Source organism: Diabrotica virgifera, chromosome 5 (genome assembly GCF_917563875.1).
Source record: "Diabrotica virgifera virgifera chromosome 5, PGI_DIABVI_V3a".
NCBI classification, from domain to species: Eukaryota; Metazoa; Arthropoda; class Insecta; order Coleoptera; family Chrysomelidae; genus Diabrotica; species Diabrotica virgifera.
In genome coordinates, this window is record NC_065447.1 from 2,494,401 (window position 1) to 2,514,583 (window position 20,183).

General features: G+C 34.3%; 1 protein-coding gene across 1 annotated transcript in view; it reads right to left on the minus strand.

Moving 5' to 3' along the window:
* Positions 1–20,183, minus strand: part of LOC114333943 (E3 ubiquitin-protein ligase HERC2) — a 127,675-nt gene that overhangs the window by 37,557 nt on the left and 69,935 nt on the right. The window contains exons 26-32 of the mRNA XM_050652219.1: positions 19,371–19,602; positions 17,960–19,291; positions 14,382–14,761; positions 12,320–12,509; positions 10,945–11,497; positions 5,576–5,960; positions 1,012–1,497 (exon numbers count right to left, since the gene is read on the minus strand). Of these exons, the coding sequence (XP_050508176.1) occupies positions 1,012–1,497; positions 5,576–5,960; positions 10,945–11,497; positions 12,320–12,509; positions 14,382–14,761; positions 17,960–19,291; positions 19,371–19,602 (3,558 nt within the window). The remainder of the gene's footprint in view (positions 1–1,011; positions 1,498–5,575; positions 5,961–10,944; positions 11,498–12,319; positions 12,510–14,381; positions 14,762–17,959; positions 19,292–19,370; positions 19,603–20,183) is intronic.

A 20,183-nucleotide genomic window follows, 5' to 3' on the forward strand; every position in this document is an offset into this window, starting at 1 on the left:
TGGGGTTAACTTTAAAATCTTAATTGAAAACCCCCAGTTTTTATTGCAGATTTGTATTCCTTACGTAAAAGTAAGCAACTTTTATTCGAGATATTTTTTCGAATTGTGAACCGGTTTTAATCGGAACAAACGATTTGCCGTGATACCATTGGAAAATTATAGAAACGGTCTAATATCTCGAGAAATACACTTCGAAATGAAAAACCAAAAAATACGTGTTTAATATTTTTCAAAAAACTATCGAATAACACCAAACATGATCCTCCACCCCATCCCCTGGAGGTGGGGTGGGGGGTAACTTTAAAATATTAAATGGGTACCCCCATTCTTTATTGCAGATTTGAATTCCCCATAAAAAAATAAGTATCATTTGTTCGAAATATTTTTTAGAATTTTTGATAGATGGCGCTATAATCGAAAAATACGATTTATTAGCGCCATCTATCAACAATTCTAAAAAATGTTTCGAATAAATGTTACTTATTCTTTCATGTGAAATCCAAAACTGTAATAAAAATACCGGTTCCTTTTTAAGATTTTAGAGTTACCCCCCACCCCACATCCAGGGCGGGGAGTGGTGGGTCGTGTTTGGTGTCGTTCGATAGGTTTTTGAAAAATATTAAACACGTTTTTTTTGGTTTTTCATTTCGAAGTGTATTTCTCAAGATATTAGACCGTGTCTATAATTTACCTATGTTATCACGATAAATCCTTTTTTTCCGATTATAGCGCCATCTAGTCACAATTCGAAAAAATATCTTGAATAACAGTTGCTTACTTTTATGTAAGCAATCCAAATCTACAATAAAAGCGCTGGCTTTCCATTTAAGATCTTAAAGTTACCCCCCACCCCATCTCCGGGAGGTGGAGTGGGAGGTCGTGTTTGCTGTCATTCGATAGATTTTTGAAAATTATTGAACACGTATTTTCAGTTTTTCGATTCGACGTTCATTTCGTGAAATATTCGACCGTTCCGCTAATTTTGGGACAACCTATATAAGAAATCCTTACCTTGGCATTATTTTTTATATTGGTATGACTGCACAGAGCTCTGACGATAGCCTGTCTTAGCTGCTGTATGTGCATAGCGTTCAAAATATGTTGAAGAGCATGCTGTTTGGCTGTATTACTCTCCAGAGACATCACGATACTGCTTAAGGTAGGCGCGTTTTTATCCTTCGCTCGTAATGGAGGTTTCTCACCGTCATACAAACCTAGTATGGATGAACCAAGAGGATCTTTTGCTACTGGAAAGATGACAGGCTCTACTTTCGAAACCGTTTGAGTGTCTTGCAACGTCCAGGCTATGGAATGGGAGCTGCCGCAGGCCACTCTGTTGATGTGGACGTCCTCTAAGCCATGTACCAGAGCAGGTTTTCTGTTGACAACGGTGGTACCGTTGCCTTGTTGACCGTGGTCGTTGTCGCCCCAAGCGAATACTTGGCCGCTCTCTGTCACAGCCAGACAGTGCAAAGCACCAACTGCTACATGGATTATCTGTCAATAAGCATAAGATTAATTAGACAAAGATACAGGGAATGCAATTGTATACGCAAAAACATATCCAATAGTACGTTCTTTAACGGTAAAATATTGCAAAACCTCTAAATTTTAAAGAACCGCTTGGATTGACATGAAATTTGGCATACACATAGCTAACAAGTCAAAGAAAAAAAGTGATATTGTGCCAATGTGTGCTTTTGCCCTAGGGGTGAGTTTCACCCCCTTTTGGGGGTGAAAAATATATGTTCTAAATAAGTCCGAAAATGGATAAAATGACTAATTCTGAGCAACTTTTGTTCTATAAAGTTTTTTCACCAAGATAATACTTTTCGAGATATTTGCGAGTGAATATATTAATTTTTCTACAAAATAACCACGTTTTCAGACGGTTTTTCGCAAATAACTCAAAAAGTAAGTATTTGGTCGAAAAAAATTCTTATCAAAAATATAGCACGTAAAAAAGTGAAAAACATGGTGTATACATTAGGTCACTGTACCTAGTAGAAGTAGAGTTATAGTTAATGAAAAAGAGGTTCATATTCGTTAAATTCTAAATCGAATATTTTAATGTGCCATAACCAAAAATGAAGCACTTTTTTGGGGAAAACTCATTTAAACTTTTTTTAAGTGTTTAAAAAATGCTTATTTTTGTTTTTTAAAAAAACTTTTTAGCATCAAAAGTAAACAAGTTACGCTCAAAATAAAGTTGGTCCCTTTTTTTTGATAAGAAATCGGGAAAACCATCCCCTAATTAGCATTTCAAATGAACTTAATTGTTACCACTTCACAAGTTTTTTACTCGTGTATGTATTGATCATATGATCTGTAAGTTTCATCGGTTCAAAGTCCTTATTTGTGAAAGAGCTGTAGTTAAAAGGGCTTGAACGAGTCACTTATCACGAGTGTATGCAAATTTAGAAACACCGAATCTTAACCAATTTTTGTCTTACAGAAAAACAAAAAAATATAAACTATTCAGAAAAGATAAGCCGACTTTTTTATTTAAGATGTTTGGTATCTCGTAACAATTTTTAAGTTATTCTGAAAAAAAGCATTTTTTTTCAAAATTAAAATTTTTAAAAATTTTACTTTAAAACCAAATTTTTTCAAAAATAAGCACTTTGAATCGATGAAACTTACAGATCATATAAACACAACGTAAGTAAAGTAACTAGTGAAGCGGTAACGATTAATTTCATTTAAGTTGCTAATTGGGGGGTGATCTTCCTGATTTTTGTTTGCTAAAATAAAAGGGACCAATTTTATTTTGAGCGTAACTTGCTTACATTTGATGCTAGAAATTTTTTTATAAAAACAGAAATAAAGCTTTTTTTAAACACTTTAAAAAAGTTGTAATGTGTTTTCCTCAAGAATGCTTCATTATTTGGAATTTCGCATTGAATTATTCTATTTGGAATTTTTCGAATATGAACCTATTTTTCATTAGCTATAATTCTGCTTTTGCTAGCTATAGAGAACTAATATATACACCGTTTTTTTTTCACTTTTTTATAGGCTATAGTTTTGCTAATAATATTTTTTCGACAAAATGCTTACGTTTTGAGTTATTTGCGAAAAACCGTCTAAAAACGTGGTTATTTTGTTGAAAAATTAACATATTCACTTGCAAATAACTCGAAAAGGATTGATTTGGTGAAAAAACTCTATAGAACAAAAGTTGCTTAAAATTAGTCAGTTTATCCATTTCGGGACTTATCTTGGACAAATATTTCTTCACCCCCGAAATGGGGTGAAACTCACCCCCAGGGCAAAAGCACACATCGGCACCATATCACTTTTTTCTTTGATATGTTAGCTATGCGTATGCCAAATTTCATGTCAATATAAGCGATTCTTTAAAATTTACAGGAAAAACCGTGAAAGAATGTACTACAAGTGTCGATATAGGGTCAGATCACAACCCAGTAGTGACCAAAATTAGGCTCAATAGATAAAACTAAATTAAGGATCCCACTCATAAGATAGGGTCTGATAGATGAAATCAATAATCGATTAATGAATGTGTTAAAGAACAAATTCTGAAAAATACTAAAACGCATACAAAATGGTTATAGTCCAAGTAATGAAGCTTAAAATAGGACAAAACCTCGCAATTTTTACAGAATGGATCGATTTGCTTGAAAATTTGGGAATAAGCAGTGGATAGTCCAAGGATCAAAATCTATATGAGGCCGAAAGGCGCTTTTACCATGGGGGTGGTTGCCACCCCATCTCGGAGTGGAAATTTTTTATTTTATTTTAACCGCAAAAGTTGGTAAAAACGTTAGTTCTAAGCAAAAAACGTTCTATACATTTTTTTGATAAAATTAATAGTTTTCGATTTATTCGCTATCGAAAGTGTTAATTTTATATCGAAAAAATCAATGTTTTTCATCAGTTTTCTGCTAATAACTCAAAAAGTTTTCGTTTTATCAAAACAACTTTACTTAACAAAAATGTATCTTTTGAAAAAATAAACAAAACTGTTTTTTTTTTAAATTTCTTTAAGACCAATAGTAATCGAGCTATACTTTATTATATGTAAGCACTTCTTCGTCAAATGCTAAAAAAGACGGGAAAACTATGCATTTTTCGAGGATAACTTGTTCAAACTAATTTAAAGTATTTAAAAAGATCTATCTCCAGAAATAAAAAAAATAGTCTCTAGCTCAAAAATTAAGTGACTTATAATAAAAAGAATGTCAGTCCCTATTTTTTTCTGCGAAAAAGTGATCGGAAACTTCCCCCTAATCACCATCCTGATTAAAATTAGTAATTGATCTTATTTGGTCTTCTTTATTTATGTATTATTAATAGGTTCTAGATGTTTAACCGGTTTAGAATGATTAGTTTTTAGAAAAATGGAGTTAAGAGCGAATAACGAATTTTTGTATTTTGGTAAAAAATGCCCTTTTCTTCAGAATAGAAAGATTAGCGTCAGATAAAATTGTAGCTTATTTAATTCCCAAGGACGTGGTTTGCAAAATATTTTTCTACGGCACAAATTGAGCTATTGACAATTAAAACTTGTAATAACATGCAAAAACCACCTTTACCAACCCTTTCAAAGTCACCTCTTTTTGCGACTGAGGATTTTAAAAGGATTTAATATTAATAGCTTTATAGAGCTTGTACAAAATTATTTTTTACCAAAGTTTCTACGATAAAAAATAAAAAAGTTACGGTTATAAATATATTTATTTGAAAAAGAAACAGGAGAAATCCAATTGGAAGCATAATAATGTAAGTTGGCGGTGTTTTTAGTCATTGGCCTTATTTATTTTTCTTTATTTATATATTATTAATAGATTCCAGTAGTTTGACTGACTTATAATGATTAGTTTTTAAAAAAACTGGAGTTAAAAGCGAATAATGAATTTTTGTAGTTTGGTAAAAAATGCTATTTTCTTCAGAATAAAAAGATTAGCATCAGAGATACGAAAAAATGTTTAAATATGAAATTGTAAGTTATTTAATTCCCCAGAACTTGGTTTGAAAAAAATTTTTCTACGGCAAAAATTGAGTGAATCGTAAATGAGTATACTATCGAAAAACATTGATTTTTTTCGATATAAAACTAACACTTTCGATAGCGAATAAATCGGAAAATATTAATTTTATCAAAAAAATGTATAGGACATTTTTTGCTTAAAATGAATGTTTTTATCGACTTTTGCGGTCAAAATATAATAAAAAATTTCCACCCCCGAAGTGGGGTGGCAACCACCCCCATGGTAAAAGCGCCTTTCGGCATAATATAGATTTTGATCCTTAAACTATCCACTGCTTATTCTCAAATTTTCAAGCAAATGGATCCATTCTGTAAAAATTGCGAGGTGAAAAGCTTCGGTTCCTGGGCTATTATTAATAAAGACAAAAATAGATAAAAGTCAAAAAGAAATTCTGACACTAACCAGAAACAAAAAGAAGCAATAGATGACGGAAGAAATTTTAGATTACGGAAAAAAGATGCCATACCACTATACAATCTTCAAGTGAAGATTGAGAGAAAGCACTTAAAGAAGAAGAATAAATTTTCTGTCAAAATAATTTTTGTGTATAGCAATCTTACCTTTTTGTCTCGTAGAGTATCAATCACAGTCGGCTTTCGAACATGCTGATCCGTTCCATGCCCTAACCTAAAATAGTCCCCTTTACCCCACGTCCAGATATCTCCAGCTTTAGTCAAAGCCAAAGAAAACTGAGCCCCACACTCGATTTGTATAACGCCCAAAGTGTTAAGTCGTTCGATGTTGTGAGGGACGTTGCAGCCTTCTGAACCTCCTCTGCCCAATTTTCCAAAGTCTCCGTCTCCCCACGAGAAAACTAGACCCTCATCCGATAGAGCCAGAGTTTGGGCGTCTCTACTGCCACATGCCACTTGGACGATACGATGACCGACGAGAGTCTTTACCAGTTTTGGTTTGAGTTGGGTCACGTTGTCTCCATGACCCAGTCTAAAAAGAAATCGGATAAAATTAGGTATTAATCAAGGTCATACAAGGTCAAAACATAATACTTCACTACATCAATAGGAAGGATAAAGTAACATTTTGGTGAAAAAATAACATAACAGGCCGACAAGCCTGAGACCCAGAAAACAGAGTCTATTCCGAAGGTTTTTGGTGCGCTGAATACAAATCTGAGCTCCAAATTCTCGTATTTGCTCTGGATTCTGAGATATCCCAACCTAAAAGTGCAAAAATAGCTGTTTTTGGCCATTTTTGAGGTTATGTAGACCCGTTAATTTTTTCTATCCTAAAATAATAGGTATAACACCAAAGACATTAGTATTTTTCTTTCAAATGTGATTGTTTGCTAAAAGGGGTGATTTGTAAGGGTTGATAGGGTTAGAGGTGCTTTGTTTCGATCAGTAAACACAATTACTGTATGTGATTTTATTTCGATACGATACAATCAGCAACTAATATTAGGAATTCCAGAGTTAGGTGGGTTTGAATGCTTGTGGACTGAAAAGGATGGTTTCTAGGGGTTGGTTGAGTTTGAGGTGTGTAGGTTTGAGATTGTTGGATGTGGGATTATTTTATTTGGGTTGCCAGGTTTGAGGTTGTTGGAATAAGGTTTTGTTAGTTTGGAATTTTTGAATTTAGATTTTCCGTTATACTACACTCCTGGCCAAAAAAATCGAAACACCTTAAAAATGGGTCATTTTTGATGTCTCGAATCTCCTAAACCTGTTGTCCGATTTAAGTGATTTTTTAAAATATGTTACAGCCTTATTCTCCAAGAATATGGATGTAGTCATAGTGTTGCTGAACAGGTAAATGTAATTGTATACCGGGTGTAACAATAATACTGTGTTTTTTCCTGAAAGTTCGTAACACCCTGTGGAATATTCTAGCATAGATAAGATATTGAAATTAAAACTCAATTGTAGCCTTAGCATTTCGTAACATTCTGCTTTTTGACTCATTCACTTATGTTGGATAATGAAAAAGTTAGGTACTTTGACAATTAGCCATGTTTTTCATCAATACAGGGTGTTTCTAATAAGTGCGACAAACTTTAAGGGATAATTCTGCATGAAAAAATAATGACCGTTTGAATTATAATTATATGTCTCCAAATGCTTCGTTTCCGAGATACCGGATGTTGCATTTTTTCTTACACACTGACGATTTATTTATTGTTCTAAAACCGGTTGAGATATGCAAATGAAATTTGGTGGTTTTTAAGAGGCAGTTATTGCGCATTTTTTGACATACCATTATGTATTTTATATTCACCATTGGCGTGCATACGGGTAATATTACCCGGTCATATTACCTGTATGCACGCTAATGGCGAATATAAAATATTTAGTTGTATGTCAAAAAATGTGAATAACTACCTCTTAAAACCTACCAAATTTCATTTGCATATCTCAACGGGTTTTAGAGCAATAAATAAATCGTAAGTTAATCAAAGTACCTAACTTTTTCATTATCCAACATAAGTGAATGAGTCAAAAAGCAGAATGTTAAAAAAGGCTAAGACTACAATTGAGTATTAATTTCAATATTTTTTAAATGCTAGAATATTCCACAGTCCACAGAGTGTTAAGAACTTTCAGGAAAAAACACAGTATTATTGTTACACCCGGTATACAATGACATTTACCTGTTCAGCAACACTATGACTACATCCATATTCTTCGAGAATAAGGCTATAACATTAAAAAAATAACTAAAATCGGACAGGTTTAGGAGACTCGAGACATCAAAAATGACTCATTTTTAAGGTGTCCCGATTTTTTTGGCCAGGAGTGTAAGGGTTTGTAGGTTTGTTTTAAACTAAAAAACTTTAAAATGCGCAATCTCAGCCAAAAAATAAAATATCTGAGTAAACTCAACGTAATTTAAAAGAATGAGACTTATACTTTCAGATGGTTATAACCAATGACGTATAATATAAACTGCGCGTCATAGAAAACGGGCACCCTAAAAAATGGGTAATTTTTGAGGTTGCGTATCTCCTAAACCTGTTGTCCGATTTAAGTGATTTTTTTAATATGTTATAGCCTTGTTATTTGTCAATATCCCTGTAATAATATTTTTGCTAAACAGGTAAATTTTCATTGTATACCGGGTGTATGAATCAGACTGTGCTTTTTTCTCAAAGTTCGCAACACCCTGTGGAATATCCTAGCATTTATAAAATACTGAAATTAAAACTCAACTATAGCCTCAGGTTTTCTCAACATTCTGTTTTTTTATTAATTCGCTTATGTTGGATAATACAAAAGTTAGGTACTTTAACAATTAGCCATGTTCTTTTTCGTGTTTCTAAACAAGTGCGACAAACTTTAAGGGGTAATTCTCCATTAAAAAATAATGACCGTTTGCTTTATAAACTTATGTCTGCAAATTCTTCGTTTACGAGATACGGGATGTTGAATTTTTTGTTACAAACTGACGATTTATTTATTGCCTTAAAACCGGTTGAGATATGCAAATGGAATTTGGTGTGTTTTAAGACGTAGTTATTGCACATTTTTTTATATACAATTAAGAATTTGATATTCACCATTGGCGTGCATACGGGTAATATGATCGGTCATATTACCCATATGCACGCCAATAGTGAATATAAAATTCTTGATTGCAAGTCAAAAAATTCACAATAACTATCTCTTAAAACCTACCAAATTTCATTTGCATATCTCAACCGGTTTTAGGGCAATAAAATAAATCGTCAGTTTGTAAAACAAAATTAACATCCCGTATCTCGTAAACGAAGAATTTGCAGACATAAGTTTATAAAGCAAACGGTCATTATTTTTTCATGCAGAATTGCCCCTTAAAGTTTGTCGCACTTATTTACAAACAACCTATACTGATGAAGAACATGACTAGTTGTTAAAGTACATAACTTTTGTATTATCCAACATAAGAGAATGAATCAAAAAACATAATGTTCAGAAAACCTGAGGCTATAGTAGGGATTTTATTTCTGTATTTTATAAAGGCTAGAATATTCCACAGGGTGTTGCGAACTTTGAGAAAAAAACACAGTTTGATTCCGGTATACAATAAAAATTTACCTGTTTAGCAAAAATATTATTACAAGGATATTGGCAAAGAATAAGGCTATAACATATTTAAAAAATCACTTAAATCTGACAACAGGTTTAGGAGATATGTGACCTCAAAAATTACCCATTTTTTAGGGTGCCCGTTTTCTATGACGCGCAGTGTATAATATAGACTCAGTCAATGGTGTATAAACCGTCAAAACAAGAATTCTTTATTGTTAATTATTGTTCATTGAAAATCGGTCAAAATGCGCAACAAAGTGATGGTATAAATGATAAAGAAACTCGAGAAGCCGCTTTAAAGATAAGATATTTTAACATCTCATCAATCATTGTATATTAGTTTTTTTCTTCTGAAAAATGGCTTTGGCAGAGCCAATTAGCCAGACTTGTTTGTGATTTATTGCAGATTCATAGTCAAAAATTTCTTATTTCATAACATAGGTAAGTACTAAAATATTATTTTTATAGGTACATAGGTGCATTGCGTTGCTTTTTTTTATTTTGTTTTTTTAATTATTGTACTGTTTTTTATAATATATTTTAATTTGTGGTAAACACTTTTTTTTACTTCTCTTTTTTTTTTCTCTTTTTTTTTGTTATTATTATTTTATTATGTGTTCTTTTTTTATAAATTATTTTTTTTCTTTTTTAATTTTTTCAAAGCATATTAATAAATTATGCCTAGTCAGTACATATTACGTTTACAACTTGTATTTACATAATTTAACATGTTTATAAATGAGATTAAGAATTTCCATATCATTTGTAAATATTAAAGTATTAAGGTTTATTGGAAAACAACATTTTAAATTTTTTAATTCCTTATAAAGGTCGTTTATGTTATTTATGTATAAACGACATTCTAATATGATATGTGTTAAATCTCCGATTTTGCCACAAGTACAATTGGGAGTATCTGACAAGCCGATACTATGCATGTAAGTTGTTCTGAAGCTATTTCCTATAAGGATATTCTTGAGTTGGGGTTAATTTCATGTAATCGAATGAACTATCTTTCAGTAAGTCGTCCCAGGAACGCAACTCATAAATATTGGCAATATCATTTTAAAGTCTTCTACTTTAAAATGTATAATATATGTCTGAATTGCCAATATAAATGAGTGAGATTAAATAAATTATTAGAAGAATTTTTTTTTGCTTAGCAACAACACTTTAGTTTATTTTAGTAATATTTTGTATTTTGACAACGGCACCCGATTTGGGCGTCGAAACGTTAATAAAATTATTTTTTTCATTTTAATTGTGGCTTATTTCCCATATAAATAATTTATGCATGTAAGATGGCGTTGTAAATTACTTAAAATATGTAGTTAAATTAATTAGACGATAAATATTACGCAAGAGAAATTAAACGTTTTTTCTACGTTTAAGGGTAAAAATAGGAAATTCATTAGCGGAACCGAATTCAAAATTATTTTGCACATCATATTTAAAACATTATTTGGTTAAAACGTCTCGTTTTTATTGGTAAAAAAATATATTAATTTGTCTGGACTAAAGTACGGTTCTGTTATCCGAAGACTCTGATATCCTAGAAGACTTAGTATTCACACAATGTTGGCAAATTGAATTTTGTTATATTCGGTTTAAACTTTCTAGCCGATTTCCTAGCTTACTATAATTAGTTATAACAGTGACTGCGAGGAAAATTATATTACGATACCTACATAACCTCAAAAACGGCTAAAAGCTGATTATTCACATTTTTAGGTTAGGATATCTCAGAAATCAGAGCCAATTTGGCAATTTGGAGATCAGATGTGAATTCAGCGCACAAAAAACCTTCTGAAAAGCTTATTCTGATCTCCGAGTCCTAATATTGGTCAAATTGTGTCGGCCTGTGTAATTTAGTATGAGGAAAAGCTAAAGAAGCCGATACCAACCTTCCATATTCGCCTAATCCCCACGAAAACAACTCTCCGCTGCTAGTAATCGCCGCCGAATGTGAGCTGCCACAAGCAATATCTCTGATCTTCTTGCTTCTTAAAGCCTCGATCATGCGCGGTTTGTCCAAATTCAGCCTATTACCATGACCTAGCTTGCCGTCTTCACCTTCGCCCCACGAGAACACTTTTCCATCTAGAGTTAGTGCCATGGCGTGTTTGCCACCCGAGTGTACAGCCACTTTCTTGATGACGTACTGGCTTAAGAACGGTATAGGTCTTGGAGTAGGAACGTTGTTGCTATGGCCTAGACCCAACCTACCGTTGGTCCCTTCACCGCAGGCGTATAGTTTTCCTTCCTGCGATACTATGAACAAGGATTTCGAACCACCTGCTATATGGATCGGCTTCAACTGACTTAGATAATCTGACAGTATGGGTAGTTTAACCTTAGAACCTTTCATTCCGCCCAGCTGATCCTTATCGTTTAGGCCCCAGACGTATACCTTGTAACCGTTGGTGTTTTGAGGGCATTCGCTGTTCGGTTCTTGAGCTAGAACAAATGAAATGTTAATATAGCGACACGCTTCATTTATTATTTTTTTAATTTCTAATTTTACATATTAACTTTCTTTTCTAAACGAAAATAATATGGGTCATTTAAAATTCACATGTGTTTCACTCATAAAATACAAAACCAGATTGTATAAAATTAATGTTTTTTTCTGGGAAACAAATTCCCCATTAAATAGTTACCTTATCAGACCTTATGTCAATAAATCACTTTTTAAATGGATTCGAAGACGCTTCTTATAACTACAGAATTGTTTTCAGCTTTTAAAACACCACATAAAGGGTCAGCCTCTTTATGTCGATAAATTAGTCTTCAACTTAAAACCACAGACATGTGTTTTTAGTGTTTTTAGTTCAGCTACATCAGTCGATACACAACCCCAGCAGGCATCGGTCGGTCATACAACCCTCGCTGGGCCCAAACAATAACAAACCCTCTTACGAGATATAAGCACGCCTTTTTTAACCAAAAATAAGTAAATATATTACTGTTCGTTGTTTTACACTTATTTTAATTTAAGTTAATTGTTTCCGTCAACACACCACCCACGGAACATTAATAAAACCGTTTGTTTTAGATTAAAAATGAATTGGGGCTAAAAGGACCCAAAACCACGTTGCCAAACTTATTTGTGATTAAAAATCCACTGTTGCCAATTCTAAAATATTCGGCAAATTCCGAAAATCGACAACGGAAACAAAAGCTCCTGGAGTGGATAGAACAACAACAGAAATTATAAAAAATATGAGAAAAATGGAGAACAAAATATTACTGAAAATAATGAATAGAATGTGTACTTACTGACTGTAACCATCGATGGGCCAGGTGAAGAGTCTTGGCTAAGATCCCAGTCGTTGGCCAGAAACGACACAGACGACTTCAATTCCCCGTAAGATTGTTTTTTAATGCCTGTGATGGTAATACCGTGAATTTTGCAGTCTATGCCGTTGTTTCTGCATTTGACAATGTTTATCTCAATCAATGGATAATGCTAGAATAAAATTGATAATTTTATAATCGTATGCGATATCAAAGCAAACATTTTTCCTATTTACACGCTAACACTCTTAATATAATAATATGAAAAAATTGAGAGATGAAGTACTAACTGTTAGAACATCCTACATATTAGCCATATTTGACTCTTTCTGACCTTTCCTCCTCCTCCTCAGTCGTTTCCTCATTGCTGAGTGTCGTGATTCCCTATAATACGAGCAACTATCTCTTTCCATCGGCTTCTGTCCTGAACTTCCCTCATGGATTCAGAGAATGTTTTTCCACTGGCTTTCTGTACTTGATCCGTCCATCGAGTAGGTGAGCGACCTCTACTTCTGCGCCCTTCAACGTTTCTCGAAATTATAAGTGTCTCAAGATTATCATCACTTCTTCTTGCAATATGGCCGAACAATTTTAAGACGGTGGAGAGGCAAATAGAGGAAGGGCGAGTCTGAATATTAAGCTCTTGGAGGATTGAGTGATTTGTTCTGTGTTCCGTCCGTGAAATCCGAAGCATTCTTCTCCAGCATTCTTCTCTTCCGAAGCAGTAATTAAATATGGGAAAAATTAAGGCACGTACTAATCTTATTTTGGTGTTCTTCGACAAGGAGCGATCTTTCCAGATTTTCGATAATCGACTCATAGCGTTTTTGGCCATGCCTATTCTCCTACGTATTTCTGTTTCACAAGATCCTGTATTACTGAAGTAGGATCCTAGATAATTGAACTCGTTAACCACTTCAAACTGGTCTAAGGCTCCTGTTGTCTGTAGTGAATTTGAATAATCTACTATCATAATTTTTGTTTTTTGTTTATTGATCTTAAGACCACATCTATTGCTTTCGGCTTCCACATTTCTTCTTCGGATGCAGTTATTAATGTTGTATCATCTGCATATCTGAGATTTGAGATCTTCTTTCCTGGGTTAGAAATAGCGCCATTCCATTTGTCGAGTGCTTTTCTCATTATATATTCCCCATAGAAATTAAAAAGACTTGGAGATAGAATACATCCATGTCGGACTCCTCTACCCATTTTAAAAGGATCGGACTTATGGTTTTCAATTCTTATTCTGGTTTCACTGTTCTCATATAGGATTTTCACCAGAGCTGACAGATGATCAGGAACCCCCATCTCATGTAGAACTTTCCACAAAACTGTCCAGTTTACACAGTCAAATGCCTTCTGATAATCTAGAAAGCAGATGATCATCGGAATTTTGAATTCTCGTGCTTTCTCAATGAGTTGTCGCATATTAAGAATTTGCTCCATTATGCCTTTACCCTTCACGAAGCCTGCCTGTTCTTGTGGTATTTGTCTATCTGCATGCGACACTTGATGATTCTCAACAGAATTTTACTTGGGTGTGAAATTAGTGAAATGGTTCGGTAGTTACTACATTTTGTGGTTACGCCTTTCTTATGAATGGGAGTAAATAGTGCGGTACACCAATCACTGGGCCATTTGCCGATTCTCCATACATGATTGCACAGTATCCACATTAATTGGAGACCATGTTCATCGATGTTCTGTAAAAGTCCTGCAGTGATGTCATCGCAACCAGGTGATTTATTTCTTTTAACGTGTTTTATGGCTTCATCGACTTCAGACCTTAGAATATCTGGTTCTAGGGTTGTTGTTGAGACTTGCAGTGCTGTTATATGATTAATGTTAGAGGTTTCAGCTTTGTAGAGTTCTGCCCCATCATCTGCTCCCAAATTTTTCAAAATAAATGAAATATCTTAGGAGATGCAATCAATGAATTAGTGAAAATATATTCTTGCAAATTTTCTATGATTATTCAGAAAGCAATCAGAGTTTAGTTAAATTTAAACATGTAAATTTCCATGAGTTTACTCTGACTTACCTTGTCCACATTTGAGAGCAGAACAACACTGGTATCATACTTCTTGACATTCACTACACTGAGTTCTGTCATGGAATTAACAGCATATCCTCCATTTACAGAGATAACAGAAGGCATGTAGCTGTTATCCCCGGGATCAACTCCCACTTTTAAGCTCTTTATGGTTATATCGGGAAATATATCAAGTCGAATCCAATGCTTCCCTTGAGAGCCGCAACTCTGCCATATGGTTCCAGGTATTTCGAATCTGACAGCGTATTTTGATGACACGTTCACGTTTTTGACTATTCTGCCCCATTCGGTGATCAGTTCGCCGTCTAGGTCTATTGTGTCGTGCCTGTAGTATCGACCAGCTCTACCTGCGTGGACTTCCGGAGAACCTATGCAAAGAAACAGTTTAACAGACATACAATTTAACGGTTACTAATGAAATACCGAACAAACTGATGAAATACGGCGATCAGTAACTCATTAATTATTGTCTCACAACATTGTTTAACAACATCTTAGACAGAGCAGAGATACCACAAGATTGGCACACCAGTATTACAATACCGACTTTTCAGAAAGGACAAAGATCATGTCCGGACAACTACAGAGGAATAACTGTTAGACCAGGGCGCATCTGTAAAAATATTAGTACATTTGGATGTTGAGAGATGACTCATATTTTTTTGCAGAAATTGCTTGAAAATAAATCATATAATAATATTTCAGTTATCCTCCCGCTCAAAAAGGTTCGGAACATTGTTTAAATAATCAAAATGTCAAAAAATGAAGGAAAAATTCAATTTTGTTCTTCGTTTTTTTTCATTGACATTAAAGTTGCGTAATTAAATTTCCTACAATATAGTATTAGTTAAAAATTTTAAAAATTGTCACCCTTGTTGCAAAATAGCAATAATTGCGAAAAAAACATAAAAAACAAGTATTCGCATTTTACATTTTTCAACCATTTATGCTACACTTTGGACCTTCTTATTTTACCTAGAAAAACTTTATGATACAATAAAACAATATTGCAAATTTCATTAGGATCGGTTTAACAGATTTTGCAAAATAAATTTTGCAATCCAGCTCTCGCAAAAAAATTCATTATTTCAAAATGTTGCAGGATTGAAAATAAAGCAGACAGCAAGTTGAATTTTATTTACATATAGAAGAATGCTGTACCTTTGATTTTCAGTTTGCAAAATTAAAATCGGTTAACTACCACCGCCTCAGACATTTTTTTAAATAAACATTAATTTTTGGTGCTACTCGCAGGACAGCGGATACGTTTGCTCTGATTGAGCATTCCAATGACCTTTGATAATGATTGGTAAATTTTAATTTTTAGTACATTTCGATATAAATAAATAAATTTGTTTATTGCAAAATAAAAACACATACTCTGTCCTTTGAAATAACACTTTTTTTAGCAAAAACTTTTCATGTTCATATATTTTAACTTGAGAATAAAAGTTTATTATTTTTAAACATATGCAATTGTTTAAACAATATTTCACAAACAATAATCAAATTAGTTTGATTTTTGTGGAATTAAAATATTAAAATACAACAAAATATAGAGTAAGAAAATAATATATTAGATAAAGATTGGAAGAAATTTTGGTGGAAATCAACTTATGTGAATCGAACACCGCTGTCCTGCGCGTAGCACCAAAAATTAATGTTTATTTAAAAAAATGTCTGAGGCGGTGGTAGTTAACCGATTTTAATTTTGCAAACTGAAAATCAAAGGTACAGCATTCTTCTATATGTAAAAAAATTAACTTACTGTCTGATTTATTTTCAGTCCTGCAACATTTTGAAAAAATGAATTTTTTTGCGAAAGCTGGATTGCAAAATTTATTTTGCAAAATCTATTGAACCGATCTTAATGAAATTTACAGTATTGTTTTATTCCATCATAAAGTTTTTCTGGGTAAAATATGAAGTTCCTAAGTGTAGCAGAAATGGTTGAAAAACTTAAAATGCGAATACTTGTTTTTTTATGGTTTTTTGCAATTATTGCTATTCCGCAACAAGGGTGACAATTTTTAAAATTTTTAAGCAAACCTATATTGTAGTTAATTTAATTACGCATCTTTTATGACAGTGCAACTTTTCTCGGAAATGAGTAATTTTAAAGTTCTAATCAAAAAATGAAGAAAAAAATCGAATTTTTCCTTCATTTTTTGACATTTTGATTATTTAAACAATGTTCCGGACCTTTTTGAGTGGGAGGATAACTCAACTATTATTATATTAGTTAATTCCAAGCAATTTCTGCAAAAAAATATGAGTCACCTCTCAACGTCCATCTCAAAACAGATCCGCCCTGGACTATCTCTTAAATAAAACAATGAAGTTATTCACAATAACATACTCAAGGATAAATTGGAATAACAAATAAAGAACAGAGAAGAACAGCAAGGATTCAGAAAAGACAGACAAAATTCGACGACGGCCATGAAACAAGTGAAAAAGAAGTCGATAGAATATAACAAGCCCGCATATATTTGCTTCATAGACCTAACAAAAGCATTTGACAGAGTCAGACTTAGTGATATATTACAGAAAATGAAGCGAAAAGGGATACCGGCAAACACTGTGGAAGTCATAAAACAAATAAACAATACCAACATGACCAAAATTAAAACAAACGACACCACCACGGCCAACATACCAACACCAAGGGAAATCAGACAGGAAGACAGCCTCAGTCCAGTTCTATTCAATATGCTAATAGATGAAATAATAGAAGATGTGCAATCGCTACAACTAGGATACAGACTCGGTCACAGTAGAACCAGTATAGTGTGCTATGCGGATGATGCTGCCCTGATTGCAGAGGATGAGGATGACCTACAAAGACAACTTTATCGATTCTATCAAGCATGTCGGCGACTCAACATGAACATATCCAAGCAGAAAACAAAATGCATTACCATTGCGAAAGACCCAATTAGATGCAAGCTCGTGGTATAGGGGAAACCCATAGAACAGCTAAACCAGTTTAAATATCTAGGTGTAGAGTTATCAAGTTATCATGACCCAGCCAGAGACCTAAGAGGACAAATTAACAAGGCCGCTGTCTTGTCCGGATGTTTGAGAGATGTGGTCTGGAATAACCCATATATGAGAATGGACAGCAAAGTTAGAATTTATAAAACTTGCATCAGACCTGTTATGACCTATGGTATTGAATCAAAAGAAGACACAATAAAACCAAAAGCATGCTACGAACAGCCGAAATGAAGACACTAAGAGGAATTGCAGGGAAGACAAGAAGGGAGAGAATACGAAACAACATCATCAGGGACAATGTGGCGTGGAAGATGTAGTAAGATGGGGTAGGCAAAGACGAAGAGAATGGTTCAGTCATGTAAAAAGAATGGAGGGAGGAGAGCACAGACTACCAAGAATTGCGCTAGAAGGAAAACCAGCTGGCAAGCGTCCACCGGGAAGACCACCAAAAAGATGTAGATATAGCTGACAGTCTACCTCTCAAGAAATACTTTAACGTCGGAATTAACAGATCGACAGATCTACAAGTATAAGAGAAGAAGACAATTTAATTGAAAATATCATACCTGGTTCATCAATTCTGGAAAAGGAGTGTCTATGGTTCTTCTTTGTGTAGAAGCAGTTATCACACAAATCGAAACTATCACAAGTCTTGCATTTGAATCTCGGTCCTCTGATGGGTATGATGCAGCATCCATTGCAGCTAACACCTTCATGGCAGGACGGCACAATCTCCATTTCACTAATCAAAGCGGTCCAATTGTGTTGTTTCGGAAAATCAACGGTCAAGTCATGTCCATTGGGAGATATCGCTGTAACGATACCAACACTGTCGTGTGTCACATATCCCCATTTATATCTGGGGGTAGTAACGTTGGGTTTGACGCGAACTTTATCCCCAACTTTGATCGTAGATGGAGCCGGTAAAGATGGAGGGAATCCTAGTAGTTCGATATGTATGAATCTCACCCAGTACGTACTGATTTTGTGTTGCCAATTTACTTGCAGATTCAAATCATGCAGCCCCTCTCTGTCTATCTTTACTATTTTTCCAATATCACCTAATTGTACTTCTTCGTAGCTCTTACAACAACGCACCAACATCCCCACTTCTGCATTATCTCTAACGTACATGGCATATTCGTCGTTTGACAGAAACTGAGACCTTCTAGCGTATGACTGATGCTTCTCGTCTCCGTAAGGATTGAGGGATTGAGCTCCTAAAGCGTTGTCGTACGATATAGACTCTGTTTCTGAATCATACACTGAACTTAGCGAGTCACTATCTTCAGCTGCAACTTCAGGGTGTTCTAGCAACCAGCTCACTATAGACTCGGGGGTCGTATAACTCTCAGGCGTTATAGCTAACGACTTAATAGCCGCTTCGACTGCTTTCTTGGTGAATCCCATCTCTACGATCTGCGACACCATCGGATGAGGTGGCGTTTCGTCTTCTAGCTCCCTTCGTTTATTAGTACGCTCACTGACAACGCTGTTAACCGAGCATTCACTATTCGGCGTTGCCAGTTCGCTGTTACACCTAGTACCGTTCTTAGGCGTGGTTTTTTCGTTGTTTATACAAGGAGGAGTTTCAAAAGTGCCTTCTGCTGCCAGAAACTGGCTTAAGTTCAACGCAGCCAACTGCATTTCTTGGATAGTAAAGCCGGGTTTAAGAGGACTCGGTTGGATAGATTTGGCCAGTAGTTTTTGAATCAACAGCACCGGTTGTTGGTTCAGCTCTTCTTCGATGGATTGCTGTTCTTGGGATTGGTCCATTCCGTTTACGGGATACTTTAGAACTTTGCGGAGTTTGTATTGGTTGGTGTGGAGGATTCTGGTGGCGTTCAAGGCGTATAATATATTTTGCTGGGTTCTAAGGTACGCCAAATTGACTTGACCTAAAAATACAATAATATTAAGATACTAGTACAGATTAGAAAAAAAAAATAAAAAATTTCTAAATATGTAAAATCTTACCATGATGCGATTTCCTGTCATGGCCGTTCAACGACTGTCTAAACATGAGGAGATTGGCCCACGTTTTGACGAAATTCTCACCGAGCAACATTCTATCGAAATTGAAATCTGGTCCACTTACTAATTTCAGGTTGTTGATGGGGACTTTCTTGACATCTCCGTTTTCGTGAACCTGTATCCACAGTTTGCCTTTGGGGGTGATTCTTACAACAGTGCCTTGAGATCCATCAACCTTAAACATTTCCAAACATGTATTGTATATTTTTGAGACCATTTTTACAATTTTGTATAATCGTTTAATAAAGGGAAGGGAATAAGGAAATCTAGAACAAGTGTACTCTCCTCTAGATTAGAAGTGTTCTAGTGTATAAGAAGAGACCGCTTTTGGTTTTACAGTTAGTCTGTAGACAGCATTAGAATTAAGTAAAGTAATTGTATGAATAAAAAAAAATGTAAATTAGCCCAGTAAATAAACGGAAAATACGGCGATACCGTGTAATTTTCAGGGTCAACTTCGAATTGCATGAAAATTTGGATATAAGTTCTAGTCACCCTCCACTTCAAAGTTGAACTTGTGCCATTGGTTGCTTTTATTCTCGGGGGGGTGAAAAAACGCGCTTTTCAAATAAGTCCGGAAATGGATAAATTGGCTAATTATAAACAACTTACGTTCTATAGAGTATTTTAACTAAGTCAATACTTTTCGAGTTATTTGCGATTGAAAATGTTTATTTTTCGACAAAAAAAACACGTCTTCAGGCTGTTTTTCGGAAATAACTCAAAAAGTAAGTATTTTATCGAAAAAAATATTGT